General features: G+C 44.9%; 1 protein-coding gene across 1 annotated transcript in view; it reads left to right on the top strand.

Annotated features, from left to right (window-relative positions):
- The window catches only part of LOC108244676 (tyrosine-protein kinase receptor UFO), a 40985-nt gene that overhangs the window by 7091 nt on the left and 18269 nt on the right, over positions 1-15625 (top strand). Inside the window, exons 3-12 of the mRNA XM_017431070.2 lie at positions 117-217; positions 299-472; positions 4483-4563; positions 4644-4759; positions 6762-6939; positions 11686-11825; positions 12321-12465; positions 13435-13452; positions 14099-14228; positions 14402-14493. Coding sequence (XP_017286559.1) covers positions 117-217; positions 299-472; positions 4483-4563; positions 4644-4759; positions 6762-6939; positions 11686-11825; positions 12321-12465; positions 13435-13452; positions 14099-14228; positions 14402-14493 — 1175 coding nt within the window. The remainder of the gene's footprint in view (positions 1-116; positions 218-298; positions 473-4482; positions 4564-4643; positions 4760-6761; positions 6940-11685; positions 11826-12320; positions 12466-13434; positions 13453-14098; positions 14229-14401; positions 14494-15625) is intronic.

The raw sequence follows: 15625 nt of genomic DNA, 5'->3' as shown, positions 1-15625 counted from the left end.
CTGTCCTCCTGTCACATCTGGACCTTCTGCCTCTGTCCTCCTGTCACATGTGGACCTTCTTTCTCGGTCCTCCTGTCACATCTGGACCTCCCCACAACTTTTGTCTCTGTGCACAGGATCGAGAAGGTCCAGCTCCCTGACATGGGCTCCTACAGCTGTGCCGTCCTGTCAGGAAGCAACCAGACGCTGTCTGAGGAGGGCAGCATCCAGCTGGAACGTGAGTTGGACTGCAGACAGACAGTTTATATGTGTCTTTTGTTAGAAGACAGAAGACCTGATTCAGCTTCGTCTTCCTCAGGTCTTCCTCATTTCTCCACGGAGCCCCAGTCCATGTCCGTGGAGGCCAACGTCTCGTTGAGCCTCAGCTGCGTGGCCCACGGACCTCCAGAGCCGGTCCGAGTCATCTGGCTGAAGGACGGAGCTCTGCTCGACATTCCTGCGGACCTGTCCCCGTCCACACTCAACCTCACAGGTACCGTCTGTCCCCAACATCGCGTGGACACATCTCAGTGCCACATAAAGCCTCAGATAACCCCTCTGTTCAGCAAGGGTGTGATCCTTTACACTTTAACACACTTTAACAGTCATTTTGTGGTAAAGAGTGTCCCACACATCTTAAAGAATGAATGCTTTTTGTCTCCTCACCTCTAGATTTAAGTTTTATTATCTTCTTACCAATCTGCAGGTGATATTGTGTCCATCAGTCTGAGCTGAGAAATGTTGACAAACAGAATTTATGGCAGCCATTCTGGAGTCTGCAAAATGTTAACAGTGACAAAAAGAAAAGAAGTCAAAGTTTTTAGAGTTAAAAAACACAAAACTATAGACAAACAGCAGCAATAATCATAGGTTTATTAAATATGTTGATTAATTATGATGATTTACTACTGATCTGGTTGTCAATAAATACAAAAAAAAAATCCCATGTTCAGCTTTTTTCCTCTGCTGTATAAAATAAAACCACCGTTTCTTGAAGGAATGCCTATCGTCCGCCGCCTCGCCTTGAAAGGTTTCGATCTGTTAGAGCTCAGAGTATGTGGAGAGGATGACTCTCAGCTACTACCACACCACATCCTAGCTCAACATCTGCAAGAATGGCTGAGTTGGAGGTTGATTAGCTGCGGCGACCATCTTGAATCAGGTTTTTCCAGAGATTCTTATTATAATCCGTCCTCTGGTTGATGAGATATTTTGGTTATAATGACAGACGAGGGTTACATGATCCCCCAGATAAAGACAGAGATTGGAGCAGGGTTCTGAGTCCAGAGTTATGAAGGATGAGTCGAACCGGAGGAGGAGGAGGAGGAGGAGCTGAAGGGTTCAGTTTGAGTTATAGCAGCCTGGTGCTGACCCGGAGCCGTTTTACTGTAAACTCCACTCACCACTCAGGAATGGGCAGCTGCTCCGGTGGACCGCAGTTTAAACCGGAGCATTAAATAAAAATATTCATCCAGGAAGTTCACAAAGACAGCAGGAATGAAGAGCATGAAGAGCATTCCAACCATTCGGGAAAAAAAGGATAAAAACATCCTTCATCCTCCTGTGCTCTGCAGTGACTCCTGTGGTTTCCTTTTACCTCCAAACAAATAAAAAAAGGGTTTAGTTTTTATTTTTCTGTTAAGTTTGACGTAACCTGAACAGAAAAGTGCATGCTATCACTTTTATTGGCGTTTCAAGTTGCCATGGTGATGTAATTCACCAAAAAGGAAATCCTTCAGAACCTGTTGAAATTGAACATTCTTTGAAATAACTCATGCAACGCTGAACGGAAACCGTTTAAACTCACACAAAGTAATTTTTGGAGGTTCCTCTTTGATTAAATTGTTTTTTGGGTCAATTGGGTTCAAAATGGCCGCCATAGCTAACTTGTCAAACACTGAAATGGCTATAACTCAGTCGTTTTTAGAGATACGGAGCTCAGAAAGTAACCATTGGATGAACCTGATTTACCTGATTCAAGATGGCTGCCAAAGCTAAAAGCATCAAGTGGTACCTTCAAAATATCTTCAGGAATTTGGGTTTTAGTTTCTTGCAGCCAGACTTTTCTGTGAACTTTAAAACGAGTCCTGATCAGCATTTCTGCAGCTTTCCTGGAAGCTTTTCTCTGAACTTTCTTCTTCACGTGTTTTTAATCCAGTCGATCATTTTCGGAGGAATGGGGATTTTTTTTTTTTTTTTTTTTTTTGGAGGGTATGTTAAGCCACTTAACTCTGGCCTATGAATCATTCAGGCATAAACAGGCTCTAAACAGATGAATCAGCGTTGTGAGGATAAATAACAGACAACTGACCGAAGCTGAGTTCAGATGATATTTTTAGTCTCTTTGTGGGCAGCAGCCTGATGCAGAGACGCACTTTGTTCACTTTTTGTATCTACAGCAGATTGTTAGAAATCGGATTTTAGCACCAACGATCTGCCTCCCAAAGAGCTGTTAGCGGAGGATTCATTTCTCAGGTCTTTGATGGAGTTTCTGGTTTCAGGTTCTCTTCACCTGACGGAGGTTTTCAGACCCGGCCCTCCTTTTGTCCTTCATTTGTCCATTTTCTAAGGGCACACTGCAGACCACGTTAACGTCACCAAACCATTTTAAACAGCTTTGCACTTTGGCATTTTGCACCAATTGGAGCAGCCTGGACGCTGGAGCACGACCCGAAACAGACAAACTAACGGCACGATCCATTCGGAAACTCAGTTTTTCCAGGTTCCAAGTCTGACAAATCCACCGGGATAGTCCCCAAACCATCCCGGTTAGCTGTGGAGATCATGTGGTTCTCCTGTAACGTCAGCGGCTGGTTTGCAGAGTTGTGATAAAAATAAAGTTAATTTTGAAGTCATTCTCAGACCCGAGTTCTGACCCTTGAGCCAAATGAAACACGGCGTGAATCAAGCATTTCAAGCAGAACCTAAAAAATTTGAGTTTCTGCAAAAACTCACCGTGGAAACGACTAGAAATGCATATCGCCCACCAGCGTTCACGCCTGGGTGGGCGGAGAAGGAGGCGAACCCAGAGCGCAGACTCATCTCAAATAAACAAAAATGTTTTTTTAAAATAAACAAACAAAAACAAATGGCTGCCGAGGCAGCAAAACTAAACTTAAACTAACGAGGCGAACAAAATGGCAAGGCAGAGAGCGTGGGCGATCAAAAGACAAACCAGGGAGTGAGAGGAGGAGATGACCGGGTTTTAAACACAGGAGGTAATTAAGGGAAGTGGGCACAGGTGAGCGATACAACAGGTGGAGGTGGGCGGAGAAGGAAGACGAGAGCTGACTGGGGACAAGTGGAGAGAGACAAGAAACAAAGACAACAGGAAGTAAACAGAAACATCAAAGAAAACAAAAACACGTGAATTCTTCTGAAAGTTATCAGCCTTAAAAGGGTTCAGCCTTAAAAATCACATCAAGGTGATATCTCAGAGTGATGTCAGTCAGTCTCAGCTAAAACACCAAGTTGGCTGTGGCGTCCATCTTGGATCTTTAAAACTAAATGATTCTGAGCCTGTGAATGACCTGTAGGGGGAATTCAGCTGAGGTCGAGTGTTGCTCAATCCTGGAAGATCATGAGCTTCTCCAGTGACTAAATACGAGTGTTTCAGGCGGTCAGAAACGATGATTTGCGGTTTGTTGATGGAGAAGTAAAGAGACAGAGGAGGATGTGTTGCAATCTGGACGTGCTGCGGTCATCCGACAGCCTTCTTCTCCAGCAGCCGGCGGGGATCGTACCCCCTGTTCTTGTTCTGTCCGCGGCACAATGGAGGCTTGGTGCCGCCGGGGCCGGACAACAGGCCGAACGTCACGTGTTTTGGTGTGTTGTGGAATGTGTGAGTCACCGAGGGGATCCATTCAGGCCGAGGATGTCCCCCTCAGAAGCAGTTCACACCTAAAACCCAAGAACTGAACAAGAAACGTCAAAACGCTCCGATTTTACACTCAGCAGGTCTGAGACTCCCAAGTTTAGGGTTCAATCAGTCAAATACTGACAGAAAAATCAGGTTTGGGTTTAGTGAAAAACAATCTAATGTAGATTTAATTAGAACTGATTTGGTCAGGAGGTGAATATTTATGAACTTTTTCCTTTCGTTTCACATTTTTCCAGCCTGTGAGTTTTTCCATTTCTATAATTTTCCTTTTCTGTCAAGATATTTATCAGCCAATGCCAAAAGATATTTGGGTGATTTGGGTCTGCCTGGTGAAGGTTTTACAGTCACTCAGTGAAAAAGAAGCATTTAAATAAAGTAATATTGATGTAAATTACCTTACAGCATCGTTAAGAAATGATAAAATAATCCCTTTTCAGACAGATTTAGTTCAGTTTAAAAACGTTTCGACCTGCAGATCATCAGATCGGTGCTTCATGTGTCCATAAACGATGATTGGGTTTAAAGTTTGCGTTATAATTAGGATGACTCGACTTAATTCAAACCACAGAAGAAGAAGGAGATCCCGTCATGTTCATCATTCAAGTCTTCTCCTTCCTGTCCAGGTCTGAACCGGACCAGCACCTTCTCCTGCGAAGCTTCTAACGATAAAGGTGTGGCCACCTCAGCTTCTGGTACCGTCACCGGTAGGTGCCGCGCCGCGCCACGGTTCTCCTCGGCTCATGAGTCCGCTGCTCGTTTTCACACCTTTGCTTCGTGTCTTTAGTTGTCCCCGCGCAGCCTCAGAAGGTGAGGGCCACAGAGACCAATCAGACGGCGCTCCGGTTGTCATGGCAACCCGGGTTTGGAGGAGATTACCCGATAATCCGCTGCTCCGTTCAGGTGAGACAAACCTGAGATCAGGTGATCCAACACACTCCTTCAGATCCTTCAGATCCTTCAGACCAACCTTCTCTACAAAATAAGAGCTTTCACACCAGTTAAAGGTTTTACAGTCTAACTACTTTTATATTTTATTTTATCATTTTAGCTCGTATCCTGGTCATTTTAGCTTGCGTTCTGGTCATTTTAGTTTGTGTTGGAATCATTTTAGCTTGTGTTCTGGAAATTTTAGCTTGTGTTGTGATGATTTTAGCTTATCTTGTTCTCTTTTTAGCTTATGTTGTGCTCTTTTTAGTGTGTGTTCAGTTCATTTTAGCTCGTGTGCAGGTAATTTTAGCTTGTGTTGTGATCATTTTAGCTTGTGTTGTGATCATTTTAGCTTGTGTTGTGATCTTTTAGCTTGTTTTGTTCTCTTTTTAGCTTGTGCTTCAGTCATTTTATCTTACCTTGTTTTCTTTTTAACTTGTGTTGTGCTCTTTTTAGCTCACATTGTGATGATTTTAGCTTGTGTTGTAATGATTTTAGCTTGTGTTGTTCTCTTTTTAGCTTGTGTTGTGCTCTTTTAGCTTGTGTTCTGGTTATTTAAGCTTGTGTTGTGATGATTTTAGCTTGTGTTGTGCTCTTTTAGCTTGTGCTTTGGTCATTTTAGCTTATATTGTTCTCTTTTTAGCTTGTGTTGTGCTCTTTTTAGCCTTCGCTGTGCCTGTTTTATTTTTACCAGCCCACTTTTAGCCTCTCAGCAAGTTTCAGCGGTCATTCAAGCTGCAGTTTTTTTCCAGTTTAAAGCAAGAGGAGCTTTTGTTTTCTTTCCTTCTCCTGGATCGTCCCAAACGCCTCCCCGCTTCGCTCACGCAGCCTCGGATCGGGTTTCTTTCTGGGAAAGTGGCCTCTTGGACCGACCCGATGTGGCACCACTCCCTCAGCTTGTGTCTCGCTGCCACCATCCTGCTTTGTAGCGGAGAGGAGAGACGCTTTCTCCTGGAGTAAAGGGAACCACCCCAGAACGTCTGGTTCTAATAAAGCTGCCCCTCGTCGTGCCCCCTCCCCTCGCTGGGGCCAGCTTCAGCCAAACGGGGCAAAAATCAGAGCTTCGCCTTCATTGTTTAGGGAGCAGAAAGTCTTTACTGCGCTCCACAAAGACGACATGAAAGGTGATGGAAAAAAGAAAAGGACAAAAGAGAGAGAGAGAGTGAAAGAGAACAGGAAGTGGCGGCAGGTTCTGCGGGTCTGAGTGGTTCTGGAGGAACGTGTGACTCAGGCTGAGCTGTTCTGCCGGATTAAACACCGAACTGTGATTCATTCCCCTCACACGACTTCCTGCTTCTCTGAATCACGCCACGAGGAAAAACACGCTCACAAAGCCACTTATGTCACATAAGTGGCTTTGTGAGCGTGTTTTTCTGAATGCTTGAATTTAAAACTCTAAAGCACACACACACACACACCCTGACTGTGTGTGTTTGCAGCCTGCAGCCTGCAGCCTGCAGCAGAACCACGGTCAGAACAAACAGCTTTCATGTGGTTTCAGGACTGCTGCAGTAAAGACTTCTCCCTGCCGTGCGTTCCTCTTATAACCGCAGAGAGTTTGCAGCGGCAGCAGGTTCCTGCCTCCGGTTCTCGGGTTTGACGAGCCGCGAGAGGCGCGCTCATCAGGGCGGCACATTTAATGACAAACAGGCATCAAACGCGGCGATACGCGCTCATCCTGCCAACGGTGTGCACGGTATTACATCTGTCACGTGCTGGGGCTCAGAGGACGTGTTGGGAATGACTCTCAGCAACTACCACATCCAATTTCAGTATCTGTAGGATTTACTGAGTTAGAACCACTGTTGTGTTGTAGACGTATGTGCATTGGTTGCTTTCTGAGTTTCATTAAAATCCATATTTTGCTTAATGCTAAAAACTTCATCATCTTTGGTTTCTTTTTTTTTTAATATAAATGTTTTTTTCCCGTTTGCTCCACGGTTTAAACTCAGATTTCTTATCCAACTCTTTCCAGGCCAAGGCGTTAGGCCCAGATAAGCTGATCCACAACCGGACCGTGAACGTCCCGCCAGCCGCCCTCCTGCTCGGGGACCTGGAGCCCCACAGCCGGTACGCCGTCCGGGTGTCCTGCCGCAGCAGCCAGGGCCCGTCCAGCTGGTCGCCCTGGGTGGAGCTGACCACCCAAGAAGGAGGTGAGTTTTCACCCCGAGGTGCTGCCGTTTCCTGTAACCGGGTCAGAACTGAACCGACGCCAGCAGGTGGCTGCAGATGAAGGCGTTCAGCCGCTGTGAAAGGATGTTTTTTTATCCAGAATCTGTGGAAATCAGTGGCAACTCTCTGAGCAACAGTCTCCACCTCAATTTAACCTGATTTGGTTCTGATCCAAGCTGCAATCGGGTCACATTTAGCGTGTTCTGTTCAGTTTATTCATAAACAGAACAAGTTTAAGGTGCAGAACTTAAAGGGACAGTTCAGATCTTTGGCAGAAGGGTTCTGTGGAGAGCTTACAAACACCTAATATCTTACCTGCTGTAGAAATGGTTCGATTCTGGACAGACTGATGAGCTAACGGCTAGTCTGAGCGCAGCTAAGAGCAAAGTGAAGTGATGTCGTATTTAAACATCTCAACACTGACAGTGACGCCAGTTATGTTTTAGAAATATTATGATATTCCTGCAGGAAGTGCTACAGCTAGCTGCTGCTGACGGTATTCCGGCTTATCATCAACATTAATAAAAATGGACGAAGCGCCTCCATCTTCTCTCGTTCAAAACTGATGTTGAAATGTAAATTTTTGGGGGGTTTCGTATTTATGAAAACAGAGAGCGAGAGACGTGGGGGTGGACCCTTCGTAGTCCCACCTACAGCCCCGCCCACCTTGCTAACTGGCTGTCAATCACAGCAGATTATGATTATAATTAAAGCTAAACAATTAGTGGGAAAAAAGTAAAGTTAAACAAAGAAGCAAGCTAAGAGCTACATACATCAAAAATAATCTTGAGCACATTTTTTTTTAGCTGGGAAAATGTCCCGTTTGGTTACATGGAGGGGGCGGGGCTTAAAAAGTGCACATTACCACTGTTGTGGCTTCAACTTCCAGCTTCAGGTCCTCTCTCTATCTGTTTTATGTCTCAGTGGGTGACATGCATCCCTTCAAAGTTAAGTTACAGGTTTTTAAAGTTTATTTAAGAAGGTCTGAGTCTGAAATGTAGTTTGGCTCAAAGTGAAAGAGGTCAGGTAATCAGGTCGTTTGTCTCTTGTTCCCGTGTGTCTGAAGCGAAGCAGACGTTAGAGAGAGCCCCTCTGTAAACCGTGGAGGTCAGCAGACATTAAATCCTCCTGAAAGGCTTCACTGAGGATCAGCGCTCGCTCCTAACGGCCGTGTTTGACTTGAACCCGAGGTGGGATTTTCCATCCACGCAGAAACAAGATGGAGATGTGTGCACGCCGTGGACGCAGAGTTTCTCATTTTCTCAAAAATAGGAAAACAGAAAGGGAGAAGTAGAACCGGTTGAAACGCTGGCGATAGTCAGGATTTAAGAGTTTCGGTTCTTTTTTTACAATAAAAAAATAATCAATCTCTGTTTCATTTCAGGAGAAAAAAAAGAGATTTTATGATCTCTGTGTCATAGGATGGAAACAAATATTGATCAGTTCTCAGATCTTTCGCTGGGTTAGAGGAGGAGAAGAGGAGAAACGAATGGCTCACAGATGGTTTCCACATTCTTACAAAGACCGCCTCTGTGTTTGCCTGTTAGCAAAAATATGAAACTGAAATCGTCGGATATATGTCTACAACTAATTAACTCTTGGAGTCAACCCCATTCAAGATGGCTGCCGGAGCCAGCCGGGTAGAACTCAGGCGGTTCTACAGATGTTGAGCTAAAACCTGGTGTGGTAGTAGCTGAGAGTCATCCCCAACACGGAAGGATCTCAGTCTGAGACTCTGGGGTGAAAGGCGGCGGGCGATATGCATTCCTATAAGGGAATGCCAGGCCTTTAATGTAGTCCTGGTTTGTCTCGGTTCATAAATCGTGCAGAAATGAAGAAACGTTCTCCTCCGTAGATCATCGTGGCGCAGACGTCAGTTTTTACGTCTCCAGATTTACGAGTCTGCGTTCCTACAAGCTGTTTTCTGTTCTCGGATCCATCATCTGCTTCCTCGTCTTCCTCGGCTCAGATCCTGGAGGAGGAATCATCTTTTTTTTTTTAATTTTTATTTTTTTCCACCCAAAGTTTTTGGACCTGGGGTGAATTTTTTCCAGGGCAAGGCGATGTGGGAAAAACGTAAAGAAGTGGGTTTATTCTCAGAGTTGGAGGAGGAGGAAGAGGAGGGGGGAGGAATAAATGGAAGAGCAGAAAAAGGAGAGAGGGGGGAGGAGGCGCCTTGAGAAAACACAGATTTTTGCCGTTTTTCCCAAAACCGTTTTTCTCCCCGGAGGGTGAGCGAACAGAGGGGGGAGGGCGGTGGGAGAGGAAATGAGGCGAACCTTGTTGGCCTCCAAATCCTAAAGCTGCCCTCAGATTTTATTTACATTTCCAATATAAGATCAGGTTTCCTTTCGCTTCTCAAAGCAACTCCAGAGAGCCATCTGAAATAAACAAACAAACAAATAAATCTTTTTAAAAAGTTAAGTTTTTTTTTACTGCGGTTCTTTCTGCAGAAATACATTTCTGAACGGAGCTTCTGTCCAAAACATCCAAAAACTTTTTTCTTTAAAGCCCAGTTTTAACGACAGCTTGCTGCCAAAACCAAAGAGCAATAATGTAAAGAGTATCTATGACTTTTATTTTGAAACACCAGCTTGTTCCTGTTTCCTCATGCCGACCTTCTTCTTCTAAACACAAAAGGCCTAATTAGGCATAAAGTCTAAATATTTACAGGGTGACAGAGGTGCTGCAGCGCCTCTCAGGACAGAATGGAGACCCAAAATCTGCTGAGTCACCGGTTGCCACGGTAACTCCCGCCTTCAGGAGCCCTTTAGGCAGGTTAGGAACAGACTGATGAGTTTCAGACAGTCGTTGTGTAAAAACTATAAGTCGTATCTAAATCCCTCTCGAACCGTGAGCAGCAGACGGCCCTGAAGGTCACATGTTCACGTTTTTATGAGTTTACAGCGTTTTATGGAGGAGATATGACAAGTTCAAATGACGATACCTTTCTGAGCTCAGGTACGAAGTTTGAGAGTTTGGGCGTGTGACCTCAGCACGCTGGGAGGATTTCTTTGTGATTTTTATCTATGATGCACCGCTGCCAAAGCTCCTTTCACATTACAACAAATTCAGCTGCATGTTTGGAGTTTTTCCAAAGTAGCTAGAGGAATAAAGAGCCAAAAACTGTGACGACAATGGAAGAACAATGGGTGAATAGTAATAGGAGTGCTTCAGTGGTTGTGATTTGGCACTTTTAAGAGAGATTCGATCAAATCCTGAGAAATGAGTCAACATGACGCAGCATTTAATCCTGTTTATGAGGAAAACCTCACGAAGAGACAAAATGTTCTGGCTTTAAACTGAAACAAGGCACATCTCTTTAGAAGTTGAAACATTTTCATAAATAGAGCAGAAAAGCTGTTTGCTGCAAAGTTGTTGTTTTTTTTTTCCTCTAAGGAAAAACCTCCAGGTTCTGCGTCAGTTTGTGGTTCAGTTCAACCTTTTTCCGCCCAAGTGTTGACCCACGCCGAGGCCAGAGAGTCTGAGGACGACAGAAGACTTACAGAAAGACGTCTGTCTTTAAACCGCTTTCCATTGTATTAAAGTTAAGCTGCATCAAAGCTCTTGTCATAACAGGAAGTAAAACACGGTTTTCCTAAGCAAAGCAGATTCTTCCGTCACTTAAACAGTTAAAACCTTCGTTCTGTTGCTGTTTGAAGGAAGAGCAGCGAGGGGGAAGAAATGCTGGTGCGAGTAAGATGGAGGACAGAGAAAGAAAACGGTTCAGGAGGGAAGGGATGATGGAGCGTTTAGGTGGAGCTGCTGAGACGAGCTCAACTCGGGTTGTTTTTGTTGCAGGCAGAACACGGACCACATGTGGAAACAATCAGCCGCCAAACGATCCCTGATAACATCATCCTTACTGTAGGCTGGGCAGTGTTTCCCCAAACCCTCTGACTGAGCTCATGGCTCAAACGTTAACAAAATAAAAGCCCCTTTTTTTGGAGTTTTGTAGGTTAGTTTCTCACATACTCAGATTCCTCAGCCCACTTCTGGCACGTTGTTCAGCCTTTCTCTCCTCTGGGTGTTTCTGCTCGCAGCTGCTTTCGCTCCAGAAAACCAGAAAAGACACAGCGAGACTGAGAAACAGCCAGGTCTGAAAAAATGTCCCGTCCACATTTAGTTGAGCTGAGAAGCAGCCGAGACGGAAAACAAGGTCAGGCCAGGAACAGGTCCAGGCAAAGAAAGAAGGTCCAACAAAGACCAAGAACAGGTCCAGGCAAAGAAAGAAGGTCCAGCAAAGACCAAGAACAGGTCCGGTCAAAGAAAGAAGGTCCAGCAAAGACAGTTTAACCGAGTTAAGATTGTGTTCAGACAAAATAAAAAGAAACAAAGAAACAGACGGGCCAGCAGAAGGTCGAGAGACACTGAAGCTGAGAAAATCCAAGTCAAGGTGGAGTCGAGAAGAGAGACGTCTGTTGTCTCCTAAAGGACAGGGGACGGAGGACTGACAGTGGACTCCCCCCTGTCCACGCTGCCCTCACACGCCCCTTTGTTTCAGTAGAGAAGAATTCTCCACATTCCTTCACATCTTCTCCCTCCAGATGTTCCAGTTATCACCACCCCAGAGGCTGGAAGCTGTTTGGACTCCCGCCTCTCCAACCGCCGAGCCCAAAATGGCTGCCCTGCTGGTTCCTGTCGAACCCTGACCCCTGACCCCTGACTTACAAACCTCTCTGCAGCAGGAACTCTTTTTTTAAGCTATTTTGTCTTTTTTTTTCCAGTTCCAGAGAACCCGCCGGCTAACGTGACGGCTAAACCAAATGGGACGGATGTGCTGGTGATGTGGGCGGAGCCTCCGGGGAAGCTGAACGGACGACTCCGGGGCTACATGGTGGAGTACGGCACGCCCGGCACGCCGCAGGTCAGCCCGGGGAAACGCCGTTTCCCGCCAAACGACATTAAAACCAGGAGAACAGAAACTTAAAGGAGCAGCATGGTAGATAAACGTTAAAAGAAGCAAAGTGCTAACTAAAATTAGCAAAAGAGTAGCTAAAAGGAGCAGAACAGTAGCTAAAAGCTAAGAGTAGCATAAGACAGAAGCAGAGCTCGTTTACTGAAGCAGAATTCAGTGAACGATGTTTGAAGAGAAATCAAAATGTTTGGAAATAAAGTGAAATATTTTGAAAAACATAAAAGTTAAAGAAACTAAAAGTCGCAGCAGCCGTCAGCTGAATGAGCCGAAGGTTCGGGTGAACGGCTAAAACAGCACAAAGTCTGCAGGAGTACAAAAAGTAAATTAAAAACAGGAAGCGGCGTGAACGCTGACTCAGCGCTGAGAACTTCAGATCAAACCTCGATCCTCCGCAGAGAAAAACTTCGGCTGGTTTCTGACGTCTCGCTCGTCTCTCGTCTTCAGATTGTCGCCGATGCAGGCTCAGACACCGAGCTGTCCATCAACCTGTCCGTCCCCCTGTCCAACGTGTCCTTTCGAGTCTGCGCCTACACGGGGGCGGGACCGGGACCCTGGACCCCCACGCAGACCCTGGTCCTCTTTCCACCAGGTGAGACGGGACAAAACCTTCAGTTTGACACAAGAAAGACTTTAATTAGAAGATTGGACTTTAAAGTTCATAAAACTTTAACAGATCACAGGTTGGTCAACAAAAATAACTATTAAAACTATAACTATTAAAAATTAACTGTTAAACTGGTAAATAATTAGATGATTTCCACAAATATTTATTTTATTTTGTTAGGAGCATTTCAAAAAGAACTTTATTTGTTGCTTTGGATTCAAACAGAAAAACTTTATTTATCTAAATGCTCAAAACAAACTTCATTTTTTCTTACATATTTACTACAGCAAACACTTTGTGCTTCCATTTCTAGGTAATTAATTCACAAATTAAAAGTACTTATTATTTTATTACTTTAATAAAACCACACACTCTGAAGTAAAGTTTATTTTTATTTTTATTTTTTCTGTTCTCTGATCTGAAAATAAACTTCTGATGAAGTTTAGATGTTTTTAGTCGAGTCAGATTTGAGTAAAATATAAAAAAGTTGAATCTAAAATGTAAAAAAATATGTAGAAACCAGTAATTTTTGCCTCAAATAAACTATTAATCATTTAAACATTACTTAACCTTCATCAACTCCTGTTAGTAATGAGGAGGGATGGAATCAGCAGGTTAATCATCACGATTATATGAAAATAAATGATGGCGGGTGATCATGTAAATGCCTGTGTCTGTCCTTATGAAGCAATGGATGTTCGTCTACAACTGATTAATGTTTGGAGTCAACCTGATTCAAGATGGCCGCCGCAGCTAGTCAGCGTTAGCAGACAGAAATGTCTCTAACTGAGCCGTTTTTACAGATATGGAGCTGAAACGAGCTGAGAGGGCGATATGCATTCCTTAATTACCTGTTTCAGATTAATTCTGAGCAGTTTTTAGGTTTTAAACAATTCAAGATTGTTTTTCTTTGCATTAAAAACTGTTAATAATTGTTTTTTTCTTTTTTCACAGAATCGAGCAAATTTCAAGGTGAGCAGCGTCGACTTTCTAAACTCCAACTCTGAGAGGAAGTGAGCTCACGGGGAGCTTCTCTTTTTCTGTCGTTTCCTCCGACTTGCGTTTAAAAAAAGACAACAAATAAGGAAGGAAGAGAAAACCGAGAAGGGGGGGAGGCGAGGCGCTGCAGCACCCCTGTTGGGTTTGTCTGAAGGAAGCAGAAAATTGGCTGTGAAATTAAAATGTTGGAGTTTTATTTTTTTCTTTTAAATCTCAGAAGAATAAAGAAGCTGAGAGTCAGACGTTACTTCATCCCTGAGCTGGAACTCCCTCTTCTGTTAGCAAAATATCTCATGATTTTATTCAAACTTTTAGGAAATAATCATCGGATGCACGTCTACAGCTGATTAACTTTTGGAGGCAAACCAATTCAAGATGGCCGCCACTGCTAATCAACATTAGCCAACCCCAAAATGTCTAAAACTCAGAGGGTTTTGCAGATATTGAGCTGAAACTTCATGTGGTAGTAGCTGAGAGTCATCCCTGACGGATGCCAGATACCCTCACGTTTAAAATATTCTTATTTTATTTATCAGATTAATATGAAAACCCTCACGTCTCTTCAAGGCTGTAAATGTGTCCATAAACCTCCTGCTCTCTGTCTCTGTCCTCCCCTCAGGTTCGTCCACCCCCCCGGCCTTCTCCTGGCACTGGTGGTACGTGGTGATGGCCATCGCCGGCGCCGTGGCCATCGCCGCGCTCATGGCTGTGTACGTGGCCAAGCTGCGGCGCAAAGAGACGCGCTTCGGGTGCGTAACCTTCGGCTTGTCCTTCCTGTGGCTGGAAGGGAGGGACGTCTCAGCCGAGCCAAACCAGAAACTTTCTGCTTTTTCCAGACATGGACCTGGATTGGACACTTTTAGTGAAAGAGACGCGCTCTGTGTGCTTTCTGGACTGACGGCGTGTTTCGCTTCCTTCACAGAGAGGTGTTTGAACCCATGATGGACAGAGGGGAGCTGGTGGTCCGGTACCGGGCTCGGCGCAGCTACAGCCGCAGGACAACAGAAGCAACACGTGGGTTCTTCCTCCGTTTCATTAAAACAACTCACTCAGTCACAAAGAAAGTCCCAGTTTTAGTTCCCAGGGTTCAGAATAAAACCGCTGAGGGCAGAACCGCTTCACTGACATTAGATGATGAAGCTGAAACTGAGCTGTCAGACGTAAAACTGAGAGCAGAAGCTAAAGGAGTGAAGTACTAGCTGTAGTACGTAAAGTAAAAGTAGTAGTAAAGTTGTGTAAAATAAGGGGTCGAGCTCGTCCTGCCTGTCTGAGTTTCAGGTTTTAGGACACAGCAGCAGTGATCTGACCCCCCCACCCCCCCGGCAGACCTGGCCTTCAGTTTTCCTGTGACTGTCTTCACACCTAGGTGTCGCTGCAGCAGGAACACCGAGCTGCGTGCCTGAATCTGCCTCATGTTTTCAGAGGAAAAACACTCTTACAAAAGAAAATGTAACGTCCGGAGAGACTGGATCTGTGAGCTCGTTGCCTCTCGTGACACATAACGACAGAAACCGCTTCCTCAACCAGAATTCAACCCCTGCAGCTGTGATAACAGGACGAGTGTTCAGTGTTCAGTGAGCTCACGTTCTGTTCTATAAAGCTGTTTATTGTCACATTAATTAGATGTGCAAAAAAAACCCTCCTTTCATGACGCTTTGCTCCATGCATCGAGGCATAAATCATCGTTTATACACCGGAGCAAAGTCTGCCAGCTGCTCGGACTGATTTCACCTTTCAGCAGCCCGGTCCAGGTGGAGCCGTGACCTTCTGCCACAAAGAGGTGCTTTGGAGGCTTTTCTGTGGCGTCACCAGCGGGATGATTACAGACACAGATATCGGGCTGTAAACACAGAATCCTGGCTCGGGTTTCTCACAGCTGGGTCACAGTCATGTCCTGACTTTGTCCCTGGTGTTCACACGAACGAGTCTCAGCATGCCGGATCCACAAAGAGGCCGGGCCGAGGGCAAAAATGCAGAAAACAATCAGGAAGTGAAAATAGACGAGGCACGGAAAGGAGATGTGTTCTCTAACTAAGTGATGGAATTAAAAAAAAAAAAAAAAGTTAGATTTTTTTAGCTGGGAAAATGTCCCAATGGTGGACAAATGGTGGAGCAGCAGCTGGCAGGGGGGAGGGGGGGGGGGGGG

This window comes from Kryptolebias marmoratus, linkage group LG2, assembly GCF_001649575.2.
Source record: "Kryptolebias marmoratus isolate JLee-2015 linkage group LG2, ASM164957v2, whole genome shotgun sequence".
NCBI classification, from domain to species: Eukaryota; Metazoa; Chordata; class Actinopteri; order Cyprinodontiformes; family Rivulidae; genus Kryptolebias; species Kryptolebias marmoratus.
This window is presented reverse-complemented; position numbering and strand designations above follow the sequence as displayed.